The sequence below is a fragment of the Lolium rigidum genome, chromosome 7 (assembly GCF_022539505.1).
Source record: "Lolium rigidum isolate FL_2022 chromosome 7, APGP_CSIRO_Lrig_0.1, whole genome shotgun sequence".
Classification (NCBI taxonomy): Eukaryota; Viridiplantae; Streptophyta; class Magnoliopsida; order Poales; family Poaceae; genus Lolium; species Lolium rigidum.
In genome coordinates, this window is record NC_061514.1 from 263,124,946 (window position 1) to 263,144,751 (window position 19,806).

A 19,806-nucleotide genomic window follows, 5' to 3' on the forward strand; every position below is an offset into this window, starting at 1 on the left:
AGTTCGGCCACTTCGAGAAGCTCAAGTTTCCGGCGTTGTCCAGGCTGCTTGCTGGCGGCCTAGCAATATACGAGGGCGAGAAATGGGTCAAGCATAGGAGGATCCTCAACCCCGCCTTCCATCTCGAGAAGCTCAAGGTACTTCTAATTGTTTGATATGAGGTGCTTCAGTCATAGGCTTGAGATGATACTTGTATACTGGAATTAAGCGTGTGATTTCCTTTGAAGATATATTAAGTTCATATATGATTGATCCTCCCGGCGTATCATTTAATTTGCAGCTCATGGTGCCAGCAATTTCTACATGCTGTGGAGAGCTTGTCAGTACATGGACGCGATCCCTTGGTTCAGATGGTACTTTTGAGGTGGATGTCTTCCCAGAGCTCCAACGACTCACTGGAGATGTCATTTCTCGCACGGCGTTTGGCAGTAATTACCTTGAAGGCACCAGGATATTTCAGCTGCAATCCGAGCAAGCTGAGCGCATCCTAGCAACGCTTAAGAGGAATACCATTCCCGGTTACTTGTGAGTCAGCACCTAGTACTTATATACTAGTTAAACTTCATGAACACGTGCTCATATCATCCTTTCCATTTTACGGTGTGTTCATCCTGTCAAACTTTCTGCCAAAAACTATTTTGCCAATATGCAGCTCTAGTTTAGTTTAAAAACTAGCATTAATTAATCAAAATCGGGAATACTGATTTTTTTTTCGGGAATCTGATTTACAGTTTGGAGACTATGTTTTGTCGAACTATCTTAAATAATGAGAGTTGCTGCATGATTAAGAAAATTTCCAAGTGCTGTGAGTGATTTAGTACCACTACTTCGTATGTGCTAACAATTTATTGTGGGCCGGTATTAACAGGTCCTTGCCCACAAAAAACAACAGAAAGATGCATCAAATTAACAGCGAAATTGAGTCCATTTTACACGGTCTAATTGAGAAAAGAATGCAAGCTATGCAAGAAGGAGAAAATACCAAAGATGACTTACTCGGCTTGATGCTTGAGTCAAACATGAGGACCTCAGATGAGGATGGCCAATGGATCTCAGGAATGACCATTAAAGAGGTCGTGGAGGAATGCAAGTTGTTCTATTTCGCAGGAACGGAAACAACATCAAAATTGCTCACATGGACAATGACCGTTCTAAGTATGCATCCGGAGTGGCAAGATCATGCAAGGGAGGAGGTCCTTGGCGTATTTGGAAAGAGCAATCTTGAGTACGAAGGCCTTAATCGACTCAAAAGAGTGAGCAGTGTTCTTTTATTCAATTCAATTGTTACTACAATGGATCATATAATTGGATGCATAATCTTGCAATGCAGGTGACCATGGTTCTTTACGAGGTGCTCCGGTTGTACCCGCCTGCTGTCGGGCTCATCAGGAAAACGTACAAGGAGATAGAGATTGGAGGTGTTACATACCCCGCTGGTGTGCTCATCGAGCTTCCGTTATATTAATGCACCATGACCCAGATATATGGGGAAGCGATGTGCATGAGTTCAAGCCAGAGAGGTTCGCCAATGGGATCTCCAAGGCTTCCAAGAATCCTGGTGCATTCCTACCATTCGGTTGGGGGCCACGGATCTGCATTGGCCAACAGCTTGCCTTGATTGAGGCCAAGATGGCCTTGTGCATGATCCTTCAACACTTTGAGTTTGAGCTCGCACCATCATATACTCATGCACCAGATAATGGAAATATGATGCGTCCGATGCATGGTGCACAAATTAAGATCAGGGCAACTTAGTTATCAGATATAGACCCACATTATACATACTTGTTTCTTACTACATAATTCAACATACCTAACCATGTAGTAAGGCATTATATATCGTTGAAATTAGCTTTTTTATGTCATGCGGCCACACGGTACAATTTCGGGCTTCTTTGGTTGTATGCTGGTTTAACCTGATTTGCCTTAATGCAATTTGCAGCTATTTGCTTGTTTGTACGAGGCCTCGGATCGGTGCACACGATGCTTAAAGCACCTCTCAGTCAAACCCTTGGCGGTTGCTCCATTGGGGCCTATGCAAGTTTGTTAGAGACGAGCACACGAGGTGGTCCCCACTAGCACTAGCCATGCAGAATCGATACAGGGTGTGCACGGGGCATGATTCCCTCACCTTCCTCTACCTCTATGTCTCATCTTCCAGATTTACCTAGCTCCTAGTTCTTCTTCGATAAAGAAAATATATTAATATCGTGGATATAACAAGTACACATACCCTCTACAACAGCAAAATTCCCAAAGATAATATGGATGCACACATCCCTAAAATAGAAAGAACAAGAAAAAACAAATATCCCGCTACAATGATCAATCCCTTGTAGCTGCAGCACAAATCACCGCCAAGACAACACCCAAAGTCTAAATTCTCCAAAAGCAACGTCTTCAAGAAAAAAACAATACACAAATGCCATCGTCATCCAATCATAGATCTTAGGTTTTCACCCTGGAGAAAGTCCGCGCTCTAAAAGTACGACCTTCTAGAAGGCCATTGCCAGGCACAACAAATTAAGGTCAAACATTTGGTTTTTACCCTGAAATATGACTATACACTCGTCCTGTGATGCCACCCCCACTTTCCAATGTTGCCGCTATAAAACAGAAATCACCAAGCAAAGTCGTAAACGCCTCGAAGACTCGGTCCGCCATTACTGTCCCTCAATCACCTTGACATCCTCCGTCACTATCTTCACCATGGAAATCGAAACATAGACATATCCAATAATGTCAACCGACAACGAAGCTTCATGCCATGCCCTCATCGAGCTCCTAATTCTATCACAAGCTTACTGAGCCAACACTTCTATTTGTGATGGTCACTACACGAAAAAGGACCTCATCGACAAGGTGAATCAATTCCCGTGACCGAATCCGGGTATCATCAATGTAGATTTGCATTTGTCCATCCCTAGTTCATGTAGATCAACTTTGTGGAATCTTCACGCACGGTCGATTTATTCCAAATTCCTCAAAGATGTAGCTTTGTCTCGGTGCTCCGCACAATTTCCATGTTGGAAGGTTTCTCTTTTCAGCAACAAAGCTAATTCATATGTGACAACCTATACCGATGGCTTCATAACCTCGACATGTGATACGTCTCAAACGTATCTATAATTTCTTATGTTACATGCTACTTTTATGATGATACTCACATGTTTTATACACATTATATGTCATTATTATGCATTTTCCGGCACTAACCTATCGACGAGATGCCGAAGAGCCAGTTGCTGTTTTCTGCTGTTTTTTGTTTCAGAAATCCTAGTAAGGAAATATTCTCGGAATTGGACGAAATCGACGCCCAGGGTCCTATTTTTCCACGAAGCTTCCAGAATACCGGAGGAGTTACGAAGTGGGGCCACGGGGCGCCGCCACACTAGGGCGGGTCGGCCTACAGGGGGCCCAAGCGGCCCTAGCGTGTGGGGCCCCCGTGACGCCTCCTGACCTGCCCTTCCGCCTACTTAAAGCCTTCGTCGCGAAACCCCCAGTACCGAGAGCCACGATACGGAAAACCTTCCAGAGACGCCGCCGCCGCCAATCCCATCTCGGGGGATTCGGGAGATCGCCTCCGACACCCTACCGGAGAGGGAATCATCTCCCGGAGGTCTCTTCATCGCCATGATCGCCTCCGGATCGATGTGTGAGTAGTCCACCCCTGGACTATGGGTCCATAGCAGTAGCTAGATGGTTGTCTTCTCCTCATTGTGCTATCATGTTAGATCTTGTGAGCTGCCTATCGTGATCAAGATCATCTATTTGTAATGCTACATGTTGTGTTTGTTGGGATCCGATGCATATTGAATACTATGTCAAGTTGATTATCAATCTATCATATATGTTATTTATGTTCTTGCATGCTCTCCGTTGCTAGTAGAGGCTCTGGTCAAGTTGATACTTGTGACTGCAAGAGGGGGTATTTATGTTCGATAGTGGGTTCATGCCTCCATTAAATCTGGGACAGTGACAGAAAGTTCTAAGGTTGTGGATGTGCTGTTGCCACTAGGGATAAAACATCGATGCTTAATGCAATTGTCTATTGTTTGCAACTTAATACCGGAAGGGGTTCGGATGATAACCTGAAAGTGGACTTTTTAGGCATAGATGCATGTTGGATAGCGGTCTATGTACTTTGTCGTAATGCCCTGATTAAATCTCATAGTACTCATCATGATATATGTATGTGCATTGTTATGCCTTCTTTATTTGTCAATTGCCCAACCGTAATTTGTTCACCCAACATCCGTTTATCTTATGGGAGAGACACCACTAGTGAACTGTGGACCCCGGTCCTATTCTCGTACATCTGAAATACAATCTCTCGCAATTGTTCTTTACTGTTTTTCGCAAACAAACATCATCATCCACACTATACATCTAATCCTTTGTTTACATCAAGCCGGTGAGATTGACAACCTCACTGTTACGTTGGGGCAAAGTACTTTGATTGTGTTGTGCAGGTTCCACGTTGGCGCCGGAATTCCTGGTGTTGCGCCGCACTACACTCCGTCACTAACGACCTTCACGTGATCCTTGACTCCTACTGGTTCGATAAACCTTGGTTTCTTACTGAGGGAAACTTGCTGCTGTACGCATCACACCTTCCACTTGGGGTTCCCAACGGGCGTGTGCTTTACGCGTCATCAACATGTCAGAACAACTTCATGATTTTTTCACCCGTGATTGACCAATTCCAAATCCCTCAAGGTAGTACCCCCTCCCATGCCCCCCCTGGTTTTCAATTCCTAAAATAACGCGTATAAATTGTTAAAAAGTCAAGCATGCAAAAATCAACCAACTTTTATAAAACTGTCAACCTTTACAACGACAAATCAATCTCAATAGATACACCACAATTGTTTTTTCCATATTGCACCTCTAGAGTACTACAATTTTAAATAGTTATTTCTATATATATACTCAATCAAACTAAACATTGCTTGACCTCAAAAGAAATGTATAGGATCGAGCCTTATTTGGGGAACAAAGTTAGTATCTTCCTATGACAACCAACACGAGTCAAACTTAACATTGACACAACATCCATGTAAAAAATATATTTCGATCACTAGAGTTGTTTATCCCATGATAACCAACACCTACGTCTTCGGACCCTCGACGTCTGAGATGGAGCACACATGTTAATCATTTTTTAAATTCATTTGAGTAGTGGCTTCGTGTCCTTGTATTCTGTAAAACATCACTCACTATGATGGACTTGCTCCACAGATAACACTATTTTTTTTGTGCGCACTTTGTTCTTACTTGTGCACATCTCCAGGAAAAACTTCTCAATCTGTCACACATCTCCAAATTTCCTCTAGGCCAAGCACGCTTAACATCAATTTCTTTGGAGATGACCTTCCGGAAAAGAAGATGGATCTTGTTGGTATGAGTATCCCCTATTAAGCCCTGGGATGGGTTATCATATTACCAGAGCTATCTCGCCCCTGAAAATTATGATTTCTCACATGTTTGGATTCTACTTCCACTCAGGAGATGGAAAGATCCCCAGACCATTCACAACACAAATCGGGCCTCTTTCAGAGTCTTCACTGAGATCACAAAGCCAACACCCCCAAACCATTTATGAGGTGTTGGCCTCCAAGAGTAACAATCACCTGGACTCACACTAAAAAAAAATTAAGATGGCTATCCAAAACAATGCAAAAAAAAAAGTACATAAAAGTATAGTGCTCTAACATAATATCTCTCCCTCATCGGTCACCAAAAATAACTCATACAATGGAGGGATTGTAGAGAAAAAAATCAAAAGGTAAAAATACTCCTAGGTCCAAACACAACCTTTGCACTTAGGACAGAGCTGAATAGAACAGGAAAATCATATCAAATGCTTCCTCCTGTTTGGGAAGAAGACCCATTCTACGGGTCCCCCAAGATATGCTTGTTATGCCCAAAATAGGACACGTCCAGATAGCTACCCAAACATCTAATCATCTAGGCCATCCAGGGCCAGAGTTCAGACCAGGTTCCAAGCGAGCCCATAGAGGTCCTAGACTCGTCTAGACCCTCGTCAATATATTCAGGCAAACAAAACAACAACCACAAAACATGTGATAACTTCCTCATATGAAATCCGGTTTTGACAAATTTGGGCTTTTTTTTTTGAGCCAACAAAAAGAAATAGGTACTCACATAGAGAACCACCCAAAATAAACTAAAAAGTTGGATTGAAAACATGTGAATGCTCAAGAACTATATGAACAACGTGATAAAGCTACTAACTGAAAACCCATGTTTATTGTATGGGTATCAAACCTATAATTCGTTCTCCCGCCAAGCACCTTGAGACTGCAAAACTAGAAAAGCCTAACACATGTGTATCTTTAACTTGAGGATTCTGCTTGAGCTCAATAATGACGTTCATTCTTGTGTCAAGATTGGATCTTTTTCTTGATCACCATCACTTTGTGAAGACTCATAGTTTGCATTCCCATGATTCACTATGGTAAATTTCTCACTCAGTTCTTAACAAGTCCATGTTCACCAAATAGACGACAAGTTTCAAGCATATAATCTATCTAGGTGCTTATCTTTAACTTTCTCTTCTCAACCATGATGATCGTCTATACTTGATTCAATAATCACATGAGCTATATGGAATCTTCCTTTTTTTAATGCAAACCCCATGAGTGACATCTAATCCAAATAGAAATACCGAACACATAGTTCATGGGTTAGTCTACAAAGTGCAATTCACAATTTCGTACCATACCACTAGATCAATTGATCTCATCTCGTACATCGCTTATGCTTGTGTGCTGATATTCTATAACCCAATCCTCGTACTTCACTTTGATCAAAATTTCTCTTAATTATTCACTAGCTTGATCTCTTGAAATTGATAAGGAATTATTCACTTCACTTTGTTGCTCCAAGACTTAATCACCAATGATCCAGTCATCTCACTACCATTCTCTAGTTTCACCATGAGCATGATTGGCCATCACACCTCTTCATGCTCTATCATAGTGTCTTGAGACATATAATGAATTATTATTCACTTGAATAACTTGATTCAAAACTTGGTCAACCATGTCTCAACTAATGAGCTCACCATAAACTTATCTCGGAGCTATATCTTGAATTCTTCCCTGCTTGTATCCATTCACTCAAGATCTTGATTCTCCATGGCCCAACTCGTAATCCCAACCATGACAAACATTTGAGTTTCTCTAGATGAATTTTGTCTTGTTCATTCTTTGATCTTCGTATGAACTTCATCATGTATACCATATTTGGTTCACTACTAAAACCACAATCTTGGTCCATGCCTCAGTGCCCCTTCACTTACTTCCGAGAACCCCGAATCATCGAGTTTATTTTACATCATCGGTTGGAGATGTCCTTCTTAAGCACAAACTTCTACTCCGGAGACATCTACTGTATAACATATGTTAAAAGTTGCTAAACAGGCGGTTCAGATACCAAGATGAATGAATGTGTGCTTCAAAAGCTTATTTCCCTTGTTCACACGATCATGTCCCTGGACCCTGGCCAAAGCGGCAGAGAGGAGATTAGCCAGTGCCAGTAGGTAGGGAAGGTTGGTGAGGCCGCGCGGCAGTTCGACTAGGAGGTGATGGCCATGGTTTAAACACCAAGAAAACGCAGCTGGAGCCTGCAAGCAGAGCCTTGCGGTTGCAGGCCAAGAAAGGGGAGAGGAAAATCCTCGAACAGCGAGATGCTGCCGCGCTCCCACTCACACACGGCGCGGCGGCGCTCCGGCCTCGGCCCGCAGCTCTGCGCCGTCGCCGCGGCGCTCCTCCTGCTCCTCTCACTCGCCGTCCTACACTCCCGCCTATCCTCCTCCTCGCCCTTCCCCCTCTCTTCCTCCTCCCGCTCCTCCGCCTCCGACTCCGCCGCCACCAACTCCACCGCCCTCCTCGCGGACGACGACGTGGACGCCGTGGCCGCCGCGCTCGACCCCGACCTCACCCTCACCACCACTACCGCCACCGAAGGGGCCGCTGCCACCAACCCCGACGACGACCGCATCGATGAGCTGGACGTGCTCGACGAGGACGACTCCTCCGCCGCCACCGACGCAGCGGAGGACGTGTCCGCCTCGGCGACCGCCGGGTCCCTCCTCTGGGACCACGCCGCCGGCGTCGCCCGCCAGCCCTTCCGCCTCCCCGCCGCCGGCGACCCCCCGCCCGTAGGGTTACCCCACTCGGATTTGATCGCCGCCGCCGCCGCCTTCGGATCCGACGACGAGCCCGTGGATCTGGAGCTGCGGGTGGAGATCTCGTCCATCAGCGGCGTTGAAGACGCGCTACTCCTCAAGCCCGCCTCCGGCCGCAGCGAGACGCCGCTCCGCTCCGGTTGGGCGCGGTGGCTGGAGGGGAAGGCCGACTACCTCCGGCGCGATCGGATGCTCCGCTCCAACTTGGAGCTCCTCAATCCTCGCAACCACCCCTTGCTCCAGGACCCGGACAGTCCCGGCCTCACTTCACTCACCCGGGGCGACCGCATGGTGCAGCGGATGCTACACGCAGAGATCGAGAAGGACTCCTCCGTGAATTTCGGGCGCCGGAGCCTCCAGTCGGCCGACAATGAGCATGGAACAGGAGCCACTGTGAAGGAAGAGCCATCAGAGGGTAGGAGGTGGGGATACTTTCCAGGAGTTGATCCACATTTGGGGTTCTCCGACTTCATGGAGAAGTTCTTTGAGCACGGGAAGTGCTCCATGAGGGTGTTCATGGTGTGGAACAGCCCGCGGTGGGCATACGGTGTTCGTCACCAGCGTGGGCTTGAGAGCCTCCTCCTGCAGCACCCTGACGCATGCGTGGTCGTGCTGTCGGAGACACTGGAGCTGGAGGCCTTCCAGGAGTTTGTGAAGGAAGGGTATGTTTCCTACCCTGCTCATATGATGGTGCTTCTTTTTACATATAGTTTCATTTTGTTTTGCGAATCACAGATGAAGGGGTACAAGTTTCTAGTGTCCATATAACTAGTGTTTCGTAAATCAGATGAACTAATTTCAGTAGCTAACAGTGACACGAACTGTAGAAAGATCATACTTCCAATGTAAAAGCATGGATTAACTAGGTTTTCATAAATCAGATGAACACATATTAGTAGCTAACAGTGACACAAACTACGGATGAATCATACTTCAAACGTAAAATCATGAAGTAACTGCGATTAGAACCATTTAGTGCTGCAGATATTTTTTCCTATTTAGTATGTTTACCGGTTGTTGAGGAATGGGTTGGGTAGACTATTACAGTCACCTATGTTTGCGTGCATAGATATACATATACTAACTACTGAGTAGCAACTTTGTTCAAGGGAATATAATCTCTACCGTTGCAATTCTAATCCCATCGCACGGTCATTCTCTTTAATACATTAAAGATGACATATTTATGTTCGGTATTGTAGTCACACGTCTCCAGGATATTGTCTTCAGTGTTTTATTACGTCTTAGCATAATAGAAGCCTGCTGTGTTCCGGTCCTCCTGGACTATTCCAGAGGAACTGAGAACAAAGTAGTTGCTGAACCCAAAACCCCAAATCTTCGAATATCCGACAGTAGGAGGACATGGGATGATATGGTAGTTTCTTGTGCTTGGGTGTACAGATTTGGTTAGTGCCACATAAGATTATTTAGTGTTTAAAGAATCACAATCAGTTTCAATAAAGATTAATTGCACTGTGAAAAAAGGCTCTCGTCTATTGGATTATCACTTCTTGGCTTGGATTCAGTTTACATGAAGTGATGCCTGAACGTGTCATGGGTGAATGATACACATCTGACCCTATTTGAGTTAATTAACTTTCTAGAATATCACAAATGATGCACCTAGGCTCTTCCTTAATCTTGCCAACATCGATCTTTGCTGCAATTTTCTCGTTTTCTGAATTCACCCCCTTCAAAAGGTAAACTGATGGTTGTAGTCCGCATGCTTTAGTTCAGCAAGATTCATTCTCTACTACTCAATACATAATCAATGGTCTGGAGTCCCAAGAAACATTCTAAAAAGCAACACACAACTAACATATGCGTGTTCATTCTGGATTTTCTGCTGCAGTATTTTTGTAAATCATGCAACATGTGACAAATTTTATGTGGTAATATATTGGAAGCCCTTTTGTTGAACCCTTTATTAGGAAAAAATGTTTTCTTTTTGTACTGATGGAGTGTTTCCTATATGTACAACTGGCTACCCAATAACTAAAGATAGCATTGAGTATTAAATCATCTAAAATAATGTATCATCTGAAGTTCCCTACCTTTTGTATCAATGGCCGCTGTCTTTTGGTGACTTGCTGCTTGATTACCACACTCGAGTTTGAGATCTTCCAAATAGTCATTGGATCTTATAAGTTATAACACCTTGAACTCAGATTTGCTAATCTTTCATGACATGGCATATGCTTTCTATAATTTTTACCATCCCTGGAAGAAGTGTCTTCTGTCCCGAAACGACACCCTTCTAGGATAGCATCTATACCTGTGTTGTAAACGTGTGAAGCATAAGTTACAATTGTTACGACCCATGAGAACAATGGCATGGCATATTCAGAATTCAGTAGACATTTTCAAATAGTTTTGATGGAATTTGTTTCCTATTTAATTCTGTTGTGTATTCACATCTTGTCCAGTCATACGGATATGGGCACACAATCCTACGCCAACAACATCTGAGCAGAAAGTCCACACTTGCCCGCTAGGATGATTAGTAGTTTCCTTTTATCCGCAGTTAGAATCCATATTTTATTTCTTAGGGCCAGTGCCTATAAAAGGGTACACCATCTATCTTTGAGTTCAGGGTATGAATGAACAGTGCTCTACTCTGTAAGGTTCTATTGTATTCTTGATGACCATTTTAGAACAGTTTCCCTCTTGACCAGTGCCCTCCTTCTAGCTCCCTTCAGCTTCAATGTATCTGTACGACCTCTCGCCAACACATGTTTACCCTTTGTGAATGTCCACAACTACCTGTTAACACGGAGACCCCAAGTCAAGTACTGCGTTTTGTTTCCCTCTCCACTGAGTTCTTCCTCCATTTTATGTTGTCCATATCATCCTCTTACACTGTAAGAATGCCCACATACTTCATGTTGCTCCCTCTGCGTCATCTTTATATGGTTGCCTGCAGTCGAGCAACAGATATACCGAGCTCTTGGACAACTTGCTGATTTACTATGGCCATGGTTTTTGAGTCGCTGTATAGTCGCCGAGCCGTTTTCTCAGAAACCACGATTCACGACTAAACATCGACTTATGGCGACTATACAGCGACTTTCGTCGACTAATCACTAAGTTGCAGGGTTTGCGATTCAATTTTGAGCCACGACTCAAAAACCTTGACTATGGCTTATGTGCACCATACACCATCATGATTAACACCTTACTCGTACAAAAATATCTTCTATACTTGTGTTTGTAATACTGATGCAAATTTTTTAACTGGAAGATCCTTTTAGTGATCTCTCCTTTTATCATTAGTAGTTTTTCCTGGTAGTTACAGACTGTTATTTGTGGATATTGAAACATTATCAGATTTGTGCTGTTAGCAACTTAGTATCTACCTACAAATCATGCACCCTCAGTTGACCCCTAGTAAATTACAGAATCAAAGCTAAATTTTCTATTTGCTTACCCTTTAATGTGAGCTCTGTTTGCATGCTGAACACTTTTATTTAGCTTATATACGGCCACTGATAAAATTGTCCTTTCATGTTGTTGACCTTACTTAGAATTGTTTTAGCTTCAGTTTTGTCTGTGTTACTATTCATAGCCTATTTCCTCCTCTTGCAGATACAAAGTTGCAGTTGCAGTGCCAAATCTTGATGAACTTTTGGAGGGCACACCAACCCACATTTTTGCATCTGTGTGGTATGAATGGCGAAAAACAATAAATTACCCCTTGCATTACAGTGAGCTAGTACGCCTCGCTGCCCTTTACAGGTAAGACGAATACAGTAATTGCCAAATCTTGTTGAGTCATGTGTATAATCTATTTTACAATCTGTTAAAACAATCTAGTCAGTTAATGGTAATTTTATGCTATTCAAAAGGTAATGGGCCAATGTAGATTTGCAGATGAATCCACACCAGCAGAACATAAATATAGTCATAAATTGAGGACATATTGCTTCTAATTTGTCAATTGCTATGAAGATCAAGCATCTCAAACTGCCTAAGACAGAATGAAGTTCATACTGGGCTGTCGTAATCAATCTTAATTTAGCTGAAAAGTGAAAACCCATCTCTACTTTCCTAGCCAGATAAATATTGTTCTTATCTCTTTTCGCAGATGAACATATGATAAAGGAATACGAGATCAAAATGATGCATTTACATATAATTGATATTCTCTTGATCTTAGCAAATGAAATAATTAATCGTCAAGTTTTATGTGATACTTTGTTTCATTGAACTTCCATTTATTATTGCTTTTCTGATTACTGAACCAAAAATATGATACATCGGTATACTTGAATGTTGAGATGTCAGATACCATGAGAACTTAGAAGTAATCAGAAGTGCAATTTTCATTCCTTCTATTTGTGAAGAAAACACTGTTTTATTCTATATGTGCTGCATGCAGATATGGTGGTATATACCTCGACTCTGATGTTGTTGTACTCAAGCCTTTGAAATCTTTCCGGAATTCGGTTGGTTCTGTAAAACAAGTTTCCAAAGATTCCACTTTCAGTGGTGCTGTATTAGTATTTGAAAAAAAGAGGTAATAAGACATTAAGACTATTCTGTCATCTTCTCTATGACCATTTCCCTTTTATTTCCTTCGTTCTCTGGACATCTCAAATCATGCGCCTTGTATTTATGCATTACAAATTAGGCATTTATATTGATCGGTTACCTGTCTAAGGTCATTGTTCTTGTTGTCTTAGTACGTAATCTCAAATCATGTGCGTTCTATTTGTGCATAACGTGCCGCAACGCTTGCAGATGTTTAAAGGACAAAATTTTACTTACATGATTTTTTATTTGAATTGCAAATTCACATGAATTGTTCAGTGTGATATGTTGAACTCCATTGTATGCATAGCATGTATTTGTAAGGATACTTGGGAAACACAGGTTATCTTAGTGGTGTAGTAGATTATAAGGTGCAGATCAATAAACATTGTTACATTTGCAGTGGAAATATTGTTATATTTACAGTGATGAATACTAGAGTTGCACTACTCCCTCTATCCGGAAATAGATGTTGCAGATTTGTCTAAATATGGATATATCCAGACACTAAAACTTGTCTAGATACATCCATATTTAGACCCAAAAAAATGCAACATCTATTTCCGGTCGGAGGGAAATTTGGATATATATAGACACTACACTAAATAGTGTCTAGATACATCCAAATTTAGACAAATCTAAGACATCTTTATGGGATGAAGGGAGTATATGCAACTATATTCAAATGTAAATGCATTCTAGGAGTAGCATCTAGCTGTTTGGTTTTGATGGGAAATTTGGCCAGTTTAAGTAAAATCAGAAAGCTAATGTTATCCTATCACGCATTAGGAAACACACTTTTCCCTTCACCTAAAAGGGAAATTTGTGGTTCCAGTTATTTTAATCTTATTTGTTACAGTTCAGTTCAGTGCAAAGAGTTACTATGTGATTCTCTAACGAGAAGCACAAAGTTTTAAAAGCATAATTTGGATCTTCTGTCAAATGCAAATCAGCTTGAAAATGCAATATTTTATTGTAGCAAAAATTGTTATGTGTGGGCATCTGGCTAGGTGTCAAATATAGGGGGTTTACCTAATGATGTTCTCAAGCTCTTCTATCATCATGATCACTGCCAGCCCATACTTGTGGTTTTTCACACATTACTTATGCTGACTGTAGTCCATTCTTGGCGGAGTGCCTGAAGGAATGGTATTCGACATATGATGATACTCTGATGCAGTGGAACGGCGCTGAGCTTATGACGAGAGTAATAAGAAATTCATCTGACAATGGTCAAAATAGGGAGCATCTTGAGATAGGGTTGGAACCCTCATTTACATTTTATCCTATAAGTTCTACAGATATTATGAGGTACGTAGTTTCTCCATCGATGAAGTGCTTGCCTGGTCACCCACTTTGTTCAGTTTTACTATTTGGAAGTAATATTCTGCAGTAAGTTTTACGACTGTTAGTCTATACATCAAAGTTTGACCTCAGCAATCCATACAAAAAATTTCAAACTATAATATTTACCCCCTCTGTTCCAAAATATAAGGCGTGCTATTTTTTTTGCTGGTCTTTGACACACGACTTTGACCACTTTTATACACTAAATTATATGGATTGGGAATCTATAAATGGCATCATTGGATTTGTCTTGCAAAATTCTTTCATTTCATATATTTTTATACTAATTTTGTGGACATATTAGATAAGTACAAATCATAGTCAAAGTTGTAAGTCATTGACCATCGAAAATCAAGGGCGCCTTATATTCTGGAATTCCAAAACCCCTTTGTTAAAATGCAGTCTACTACTATGATTTGATCCATGTCAGCCATCCTAGAAAAGTTAAATACTCCCTCCGTCCATAAAAGGATGTCGGAAATTTGTCCAAATTCGGATGTATCTATCCAAATTTAAACAAACTTACGGCATGCTTTTATAGACAGAGGTAGTATTTAGTATGCACCCCTGCAGAAGAAGTAACTATTTGCATGCAGAATTGTTAAAAGAATTTTGTCATGAACACTATTAAAGCAACTGTTGTGACTTCGCTCCTGCGCGTCGCTCCCGCGGGCGGCGCCAGGAGCTAACCCTAGCCGCTGCCGCCAGTCCCTCCCCACCTCTGTCCCTCCTCGCCGCCGCCAGAGGGCGACGCCCGGGCAAAGCCCCGGGGGCGCCGGCGGTGGCGGGGCCTTTTCTCCCTCTCGCGCGGCGGTGGTGGCGCGGGCTGCTGCGGTTGGCGGGGGCGCAGCGCTGGTCGTGGGGCGCGGCGGCGTGGCGGCTACGTGTGCTGGTGGTGCTTGTCGGGGTCTGAAGCTCGGGCGCCTTGGCGGCCCAGATCTGGACGGCTGGCTCGATGACCTCCGGTCGGCGGCGCTGCGTGGATCTGGCCCTGGAAGCTTTGGAGCGGGGAGTTGCGGCTCGGAGGACGGCGCAGGGGTGCTGGTCGAGAAGGCTCTTCCACGCTCCCCCTTTTGCTCTGCTTGTGCGGTGTTCGTGGATCCACACCCGGTGGGGTATGCCCGCTGGTGGTGCTGCCCATGGGGTTTCGGCTGGCTCGAAGGCTTTGGGGTTCCTGGTGTGTTTCGAGGTGATGGCGCCGGGGCTGGGAAGCCGGGGCGGCGGCCCTGGGTAGGTGGGCGGCGTCGACCTTGCCGGCGGATGACGACTGCTGGTGCTGTTCCTACCTTCTGTGGCTGCTTGGGTGGCGTGGAGGTAGGCGGAGGTGGTTGTGGTGGTTGGCGACTCCGGTGGCCTGCGCCTGACTTGAAGACCTTGGCTTTCGGTGGCGACTGCAGCTCCTCTTCTTCGGCTTTTGGTCGCAAGTGAGTAGCTTGGCGGCGGATGTAGAGGGCCGGGGGAAACCCTTGGGTGTTTGTTCAACCACGACGGCGGCGGCGCTTCCTCGCCGTTCCCTTCTTGAAGGCGCTGTTGAGGTTCCTCCTCTGCCTCGCCCCGCCTTACCCCTCAATTCCCGGGTGAAAACCCTAGGCTCTCGCCAGGCAGCGGCGACGCTTCTGCGCCGTGTTCCTCATTGGAGGCGTTGTCTATGGAAGTTAGGGGCTTGGGTGGGCTGTGCTGCGTTCGTGGCTTTCGCGCTTCTCTTCAACAACGATCTTCGGCTTGTTCAAGGTGTTCTCTTGGTGGCTTGGCGTCTTCGGTGCTCAGTGTGTTTGTAGCCGGTTACGACTCCGAACCTCTGTACTTCTTGTAGTGCTTTGCTAGTTTCTTTAAAACTTGTTCGGGCGTGTGTTGACAGTACCTTGTATCCTTGCCGGCTGCTGGCTTTATTAATTTAAAGCTGGGCTCTTTGAGCCTGATGTTTAAAAAAAGCAACTGTTGTCTCTTCAGATATCCGGCTGGAATCTTAGTACTAGTTAAATTTGCTAGAATTTTAGTACTATCTCCGTCGCATGAAACTTGTCTGAGACTTATCTAAATTTGGATGTATCTACGTACTAGGTAGTGTCTAGATACATCCAAATTTTACAAATCTAAGACAACCTTGGTGGGACGGAGGGAGTACTAGTTAACTTTGCTACCTGCATACTCACTGTGGTGTTGATGTACTGCAGCTACTTCTCAAAACCAGACAACGATGCTGAAAGAGCAGAACATGATGCTCTATTTTCCAGGATAGTGAAGGACTCAACCACTTTCCACCTCTGGAACAGCATTACATCTTCTCTGGTTCCTGAATCTAACAGTCTTGTTGAGAGAATCCTTAACCATTACTGTCTCCACTGCATTGATGTTCTATAGTTGATAGCTACCTGAAGTTCCCACGATGAGCTTCATTTTTGTGTAGATTACATATACAGAAGAATTTCACCAGTTCAATGGGTGGAAAAAGGTCCAGTATTATATTGTTGGAATCGCCTTAAAAATTGAAACGAGGAAAAATATATGGTGACATTGTAGATATATATTCTTGTCAGCAGGCTTACAGTGGAGGTGCTATAAGCATCTGCAAGTGTGTTGACACGCCTGTTATTCTTTTGTCAGTGTTGATGGTAAATCTGCTTACTGCAATATTGAATGCAGCAACTTAGGCATTTAGCACAGAGGTTTTAGTAAATGAGTAGTTAATATTCAACTTTGTGTATGTTGCAAAGATCATGTCAGATAGCTTCTCTTTTTAGCACTTGTCAAATCTGTAGAACTATCCTTACTTTTCTTTCTTTGAATTTGGCCACGGTTACATATACTTCTGTACGTGTGTCCAAGTTAAATTATCCTATTATCAGATTTTGTTCCGAAGCTACATATCACTAGCAGCTTAGAGCAGCATCTCCAACGGGGCGACGCAAATGGACGCTGAGCGACCGTTTGTGTCTGTCGTGACCAAAAATGCGTCTAGGCCTTGCTTCAGTGGGGCGACGCAAAGTGATTGGACCGTCCATGGCAACGCAAATCTGGTCTAAATATGTGCCAGGTTTGCGCCTCCGCGGACGTACGTAGGACCCGCGCGTTAGTGGGTAGGCTGATAACATTCCCGTCAGTGGCTATTCCTCGCAGAAAAATCAAAGTAGACCGGCGCTAGCAGTCCAGAAGCGATGGACGTCCTCGCCGATGCAGCCACCACCATGGATTACGAGGTAACCCTCGCACCCGTTGCTGCCCCAGACTCACCCATAGCCACAATGGAGGCCGCAGCTCCGGCGGAAGCAAAGCGGGGCGCCACCGGTGGCCGGGACGCTAAGGCGAAGGCGGCAAAGAAGGTGTTGTCCACTTGTCCAAGGAGGAGAAAGGCGTCGAGGCTGCGAAGCGTCGCAGTCGGTGCAGGAACCTGAAGGAGAGGAATGCAGCGGCCGCCACCCTGGAGGCCAGCCAGCAGGCGTGGCAGATGCAACTGGAAGCTGGGACCGCGCAAGTAGGCCTCCATCCAAGCTTAGCGGAGGCCTACATGCTCGTCAAGCGAGAGGGGATCACCGACGTCGCTCCTCCGACCTAGTCGGTGAGCTCGGTAAGTTCCCAACTGCGTCCTGGAACTCTGCTCCCATGCAGGTCCACACGACGTCGCGGTTCGCCTCCGGCGTGGCGCCGGTGCAGTTCAACGGGGCGCCGGTTCCCGACCTCAACCAGATGCCGAGGAGCGGTGACTCGTGCCCGGGCGCGACACACAAGACACGTCAGGTGCCGGAGGAGAGCATGCCGGTGCCACACAGCCTGTTTGACGAAATGGCAGCATCTGCCCCGACGATGGACGACTCGGTACGTAAGCTCTCTCAGTGTGTGCGACTGCCGTGTGTCATGCGTCTGACGTCCAGTGATTCGTAGGCCTATCGGAAGGACCGACATGACAAAGACATCGAGGCCACGATCTACGGTGGCGGCTTCGTTGGCGACGCCGGGGCCGGGACAGGGCCGCATGATGAGTGGGCACCGACGCAAGATGCGGAGGACATCGATGCCGCACGGCTGTTCTCCACCCAGCCCACGCAGCCAACACTCGCGTGCGTCGACGACTATGAGGACGCGCCAACAGGGTCTGTCCTCACCACAGACAATGCTAGCAAGAAGAAGGGGAGAGCCACAAGACACAAGGATTCATCGACGACGAGGACAAGTGTTTGTGCGACGCGTGGCTGGCGACAAGCCATGACTGTATCAATGGCGCCCAACAAAAGGGCAAGGTGTATTGGGCCAAGGTCATGCAAGAGTACAATGAGAAAAAGCTTCACGAGCCCTACGAGATGAAGAGTGATCACGCGGAAGAGTCCATCAGAAAAAGATGGAACTACATCAAACAAGAGACAAACAAGTTCTGCTCTGCCATCGAACATGTTGTGAACAACCCCATTAGCGGCGTTGGCGTGATTTCAGTGGTAAACAGGAGACAACCATCATCATTCTATTCTATGTACATCATTCGCGAACCATGATTCGGACTTTAACCAATTGCAGGTATCCCGTTCCTTGGAGAGGTTCAAGGCAGTGCATAAGAAGGGCTTTCATATGGTCCATTGCTGGGACAAGCTGAAGGGCGCACAAAAGTGGCTGACAAGATTTGCGGCCTACAATGAAGCTGTGAAGAATGGGACAGCGGTTAACGTCGACGGCGAAGACGACGATCATGGCCGTCATGCCCTTCCACGTCGTCCCCGAGGCCATAAGGCTACCAAAACCGATCTAGCCCGGGAGGCACATGCTATTGCGTTCACCCAGAGCTTGGAGAAGATGATGGCCGAGAATCATGCCGCCATGGCTGCTAGGGACGAAAAGAAGCATCTGGAGAAAGAGGCCGCAACTGCCATCTACCTCAACCTCACGAAAGAGGTCATTGAGGTCTAAAGGATGGACGTCGAGGCCAAAAAGGCAGACATCGAGGCTAGAAGGATGGACGCCGAGGCCAGGAGGATGGACGCCAACGCCAAGACCCATGCAGAGGACACAAGGATCATGCTAGCCGACTTGAGCAGCGTCGACGACGATGTCAGGGCCTGGTTCATGAAGAGGTGCGCCAAAATCCGCGCGAGACGCCTGATCACCGACGCCAATGTCTAGCACCATGGCCTCCTTTTGAACTTCATATGATGTTCAAGTCTTGCTGTGTCCCTTTTGGACTCCACTTTGCGCCGTACCATGTGCAAAGTGTGATAAACTAATTTTGGACCTCAATTTGAAGTAATTTGAGGCTATAATTTCGTGCAAATTTGAGCTAATTTGAGGCTACAACCTCTTTTCTGAATTTTCTGAAACTAAACTGGCTCGAGCCGGAAATGTGTCGGCTCGCTGGAGCCACCCGACGCAAGACACACGACTATTTCCGCGTCCGCGGCCGACGTAGCGGATATTTTAACCGGAGATGCCCCCCTTAGGCTGGTGCCAATGCACCGCCCCACTCCCGCCCCGCCACGTCAGCTTTTCTCTCACTCTCACCCCACTCTCACCCCACTCTCACCCCACCTTGCCAATGCATGGGCTATAGTCCCCACTCTCACTTCTCTCTCCCCACATCACCATTTCTTTTCCACATTAAGTTATTTCACTCGATTTTGTTTAGACATTCAAAATAATGCAAGAAATTATTTTATTCAACTTAAAATGTTACCGATTACATAATAATTAATAAAATTGCATAATAAATATTAAAAATTACATAATAAATAAAA

At 45.0% G+C, this 19,806-nt stretch overlaps 1 protein-coding gene and 1 pseudogene across 1 annotated transcript; both read left to right on the forward strand.

Annotated features, from left to right (window-relative positions):
- Positions 1-1,770, forward strand: part of LOC124672709 — a 5,009-nt pseudogene extending 3,239 nt beyond the window's left edge.
- Positions 1,771-7,714: 5,944 nt separating this feature from the next.
- Positions 7,715-16,673, forward strand: LOC124679179 (uncharacterized protein At4g19900-like). The gene is made up of 5 exons (XM_047214983.1): positions 7,715-8,877; positions 11,801-11,950; positions 12,594-12,731; positions 13,865-14,056; positions 16,267-16,673. Exons 1-5 carry the CDS (start codon positions 7,715-7,717, stop codon positions 16,451-16,453), a joined length of 1,830 nt encoding a protein of 609 aa, XP_047070939.1. The 3' UTR covers positions 16,454-16,673.
- Positions 16,674-19,806: the final 3,133 nt, after the last annotated feature.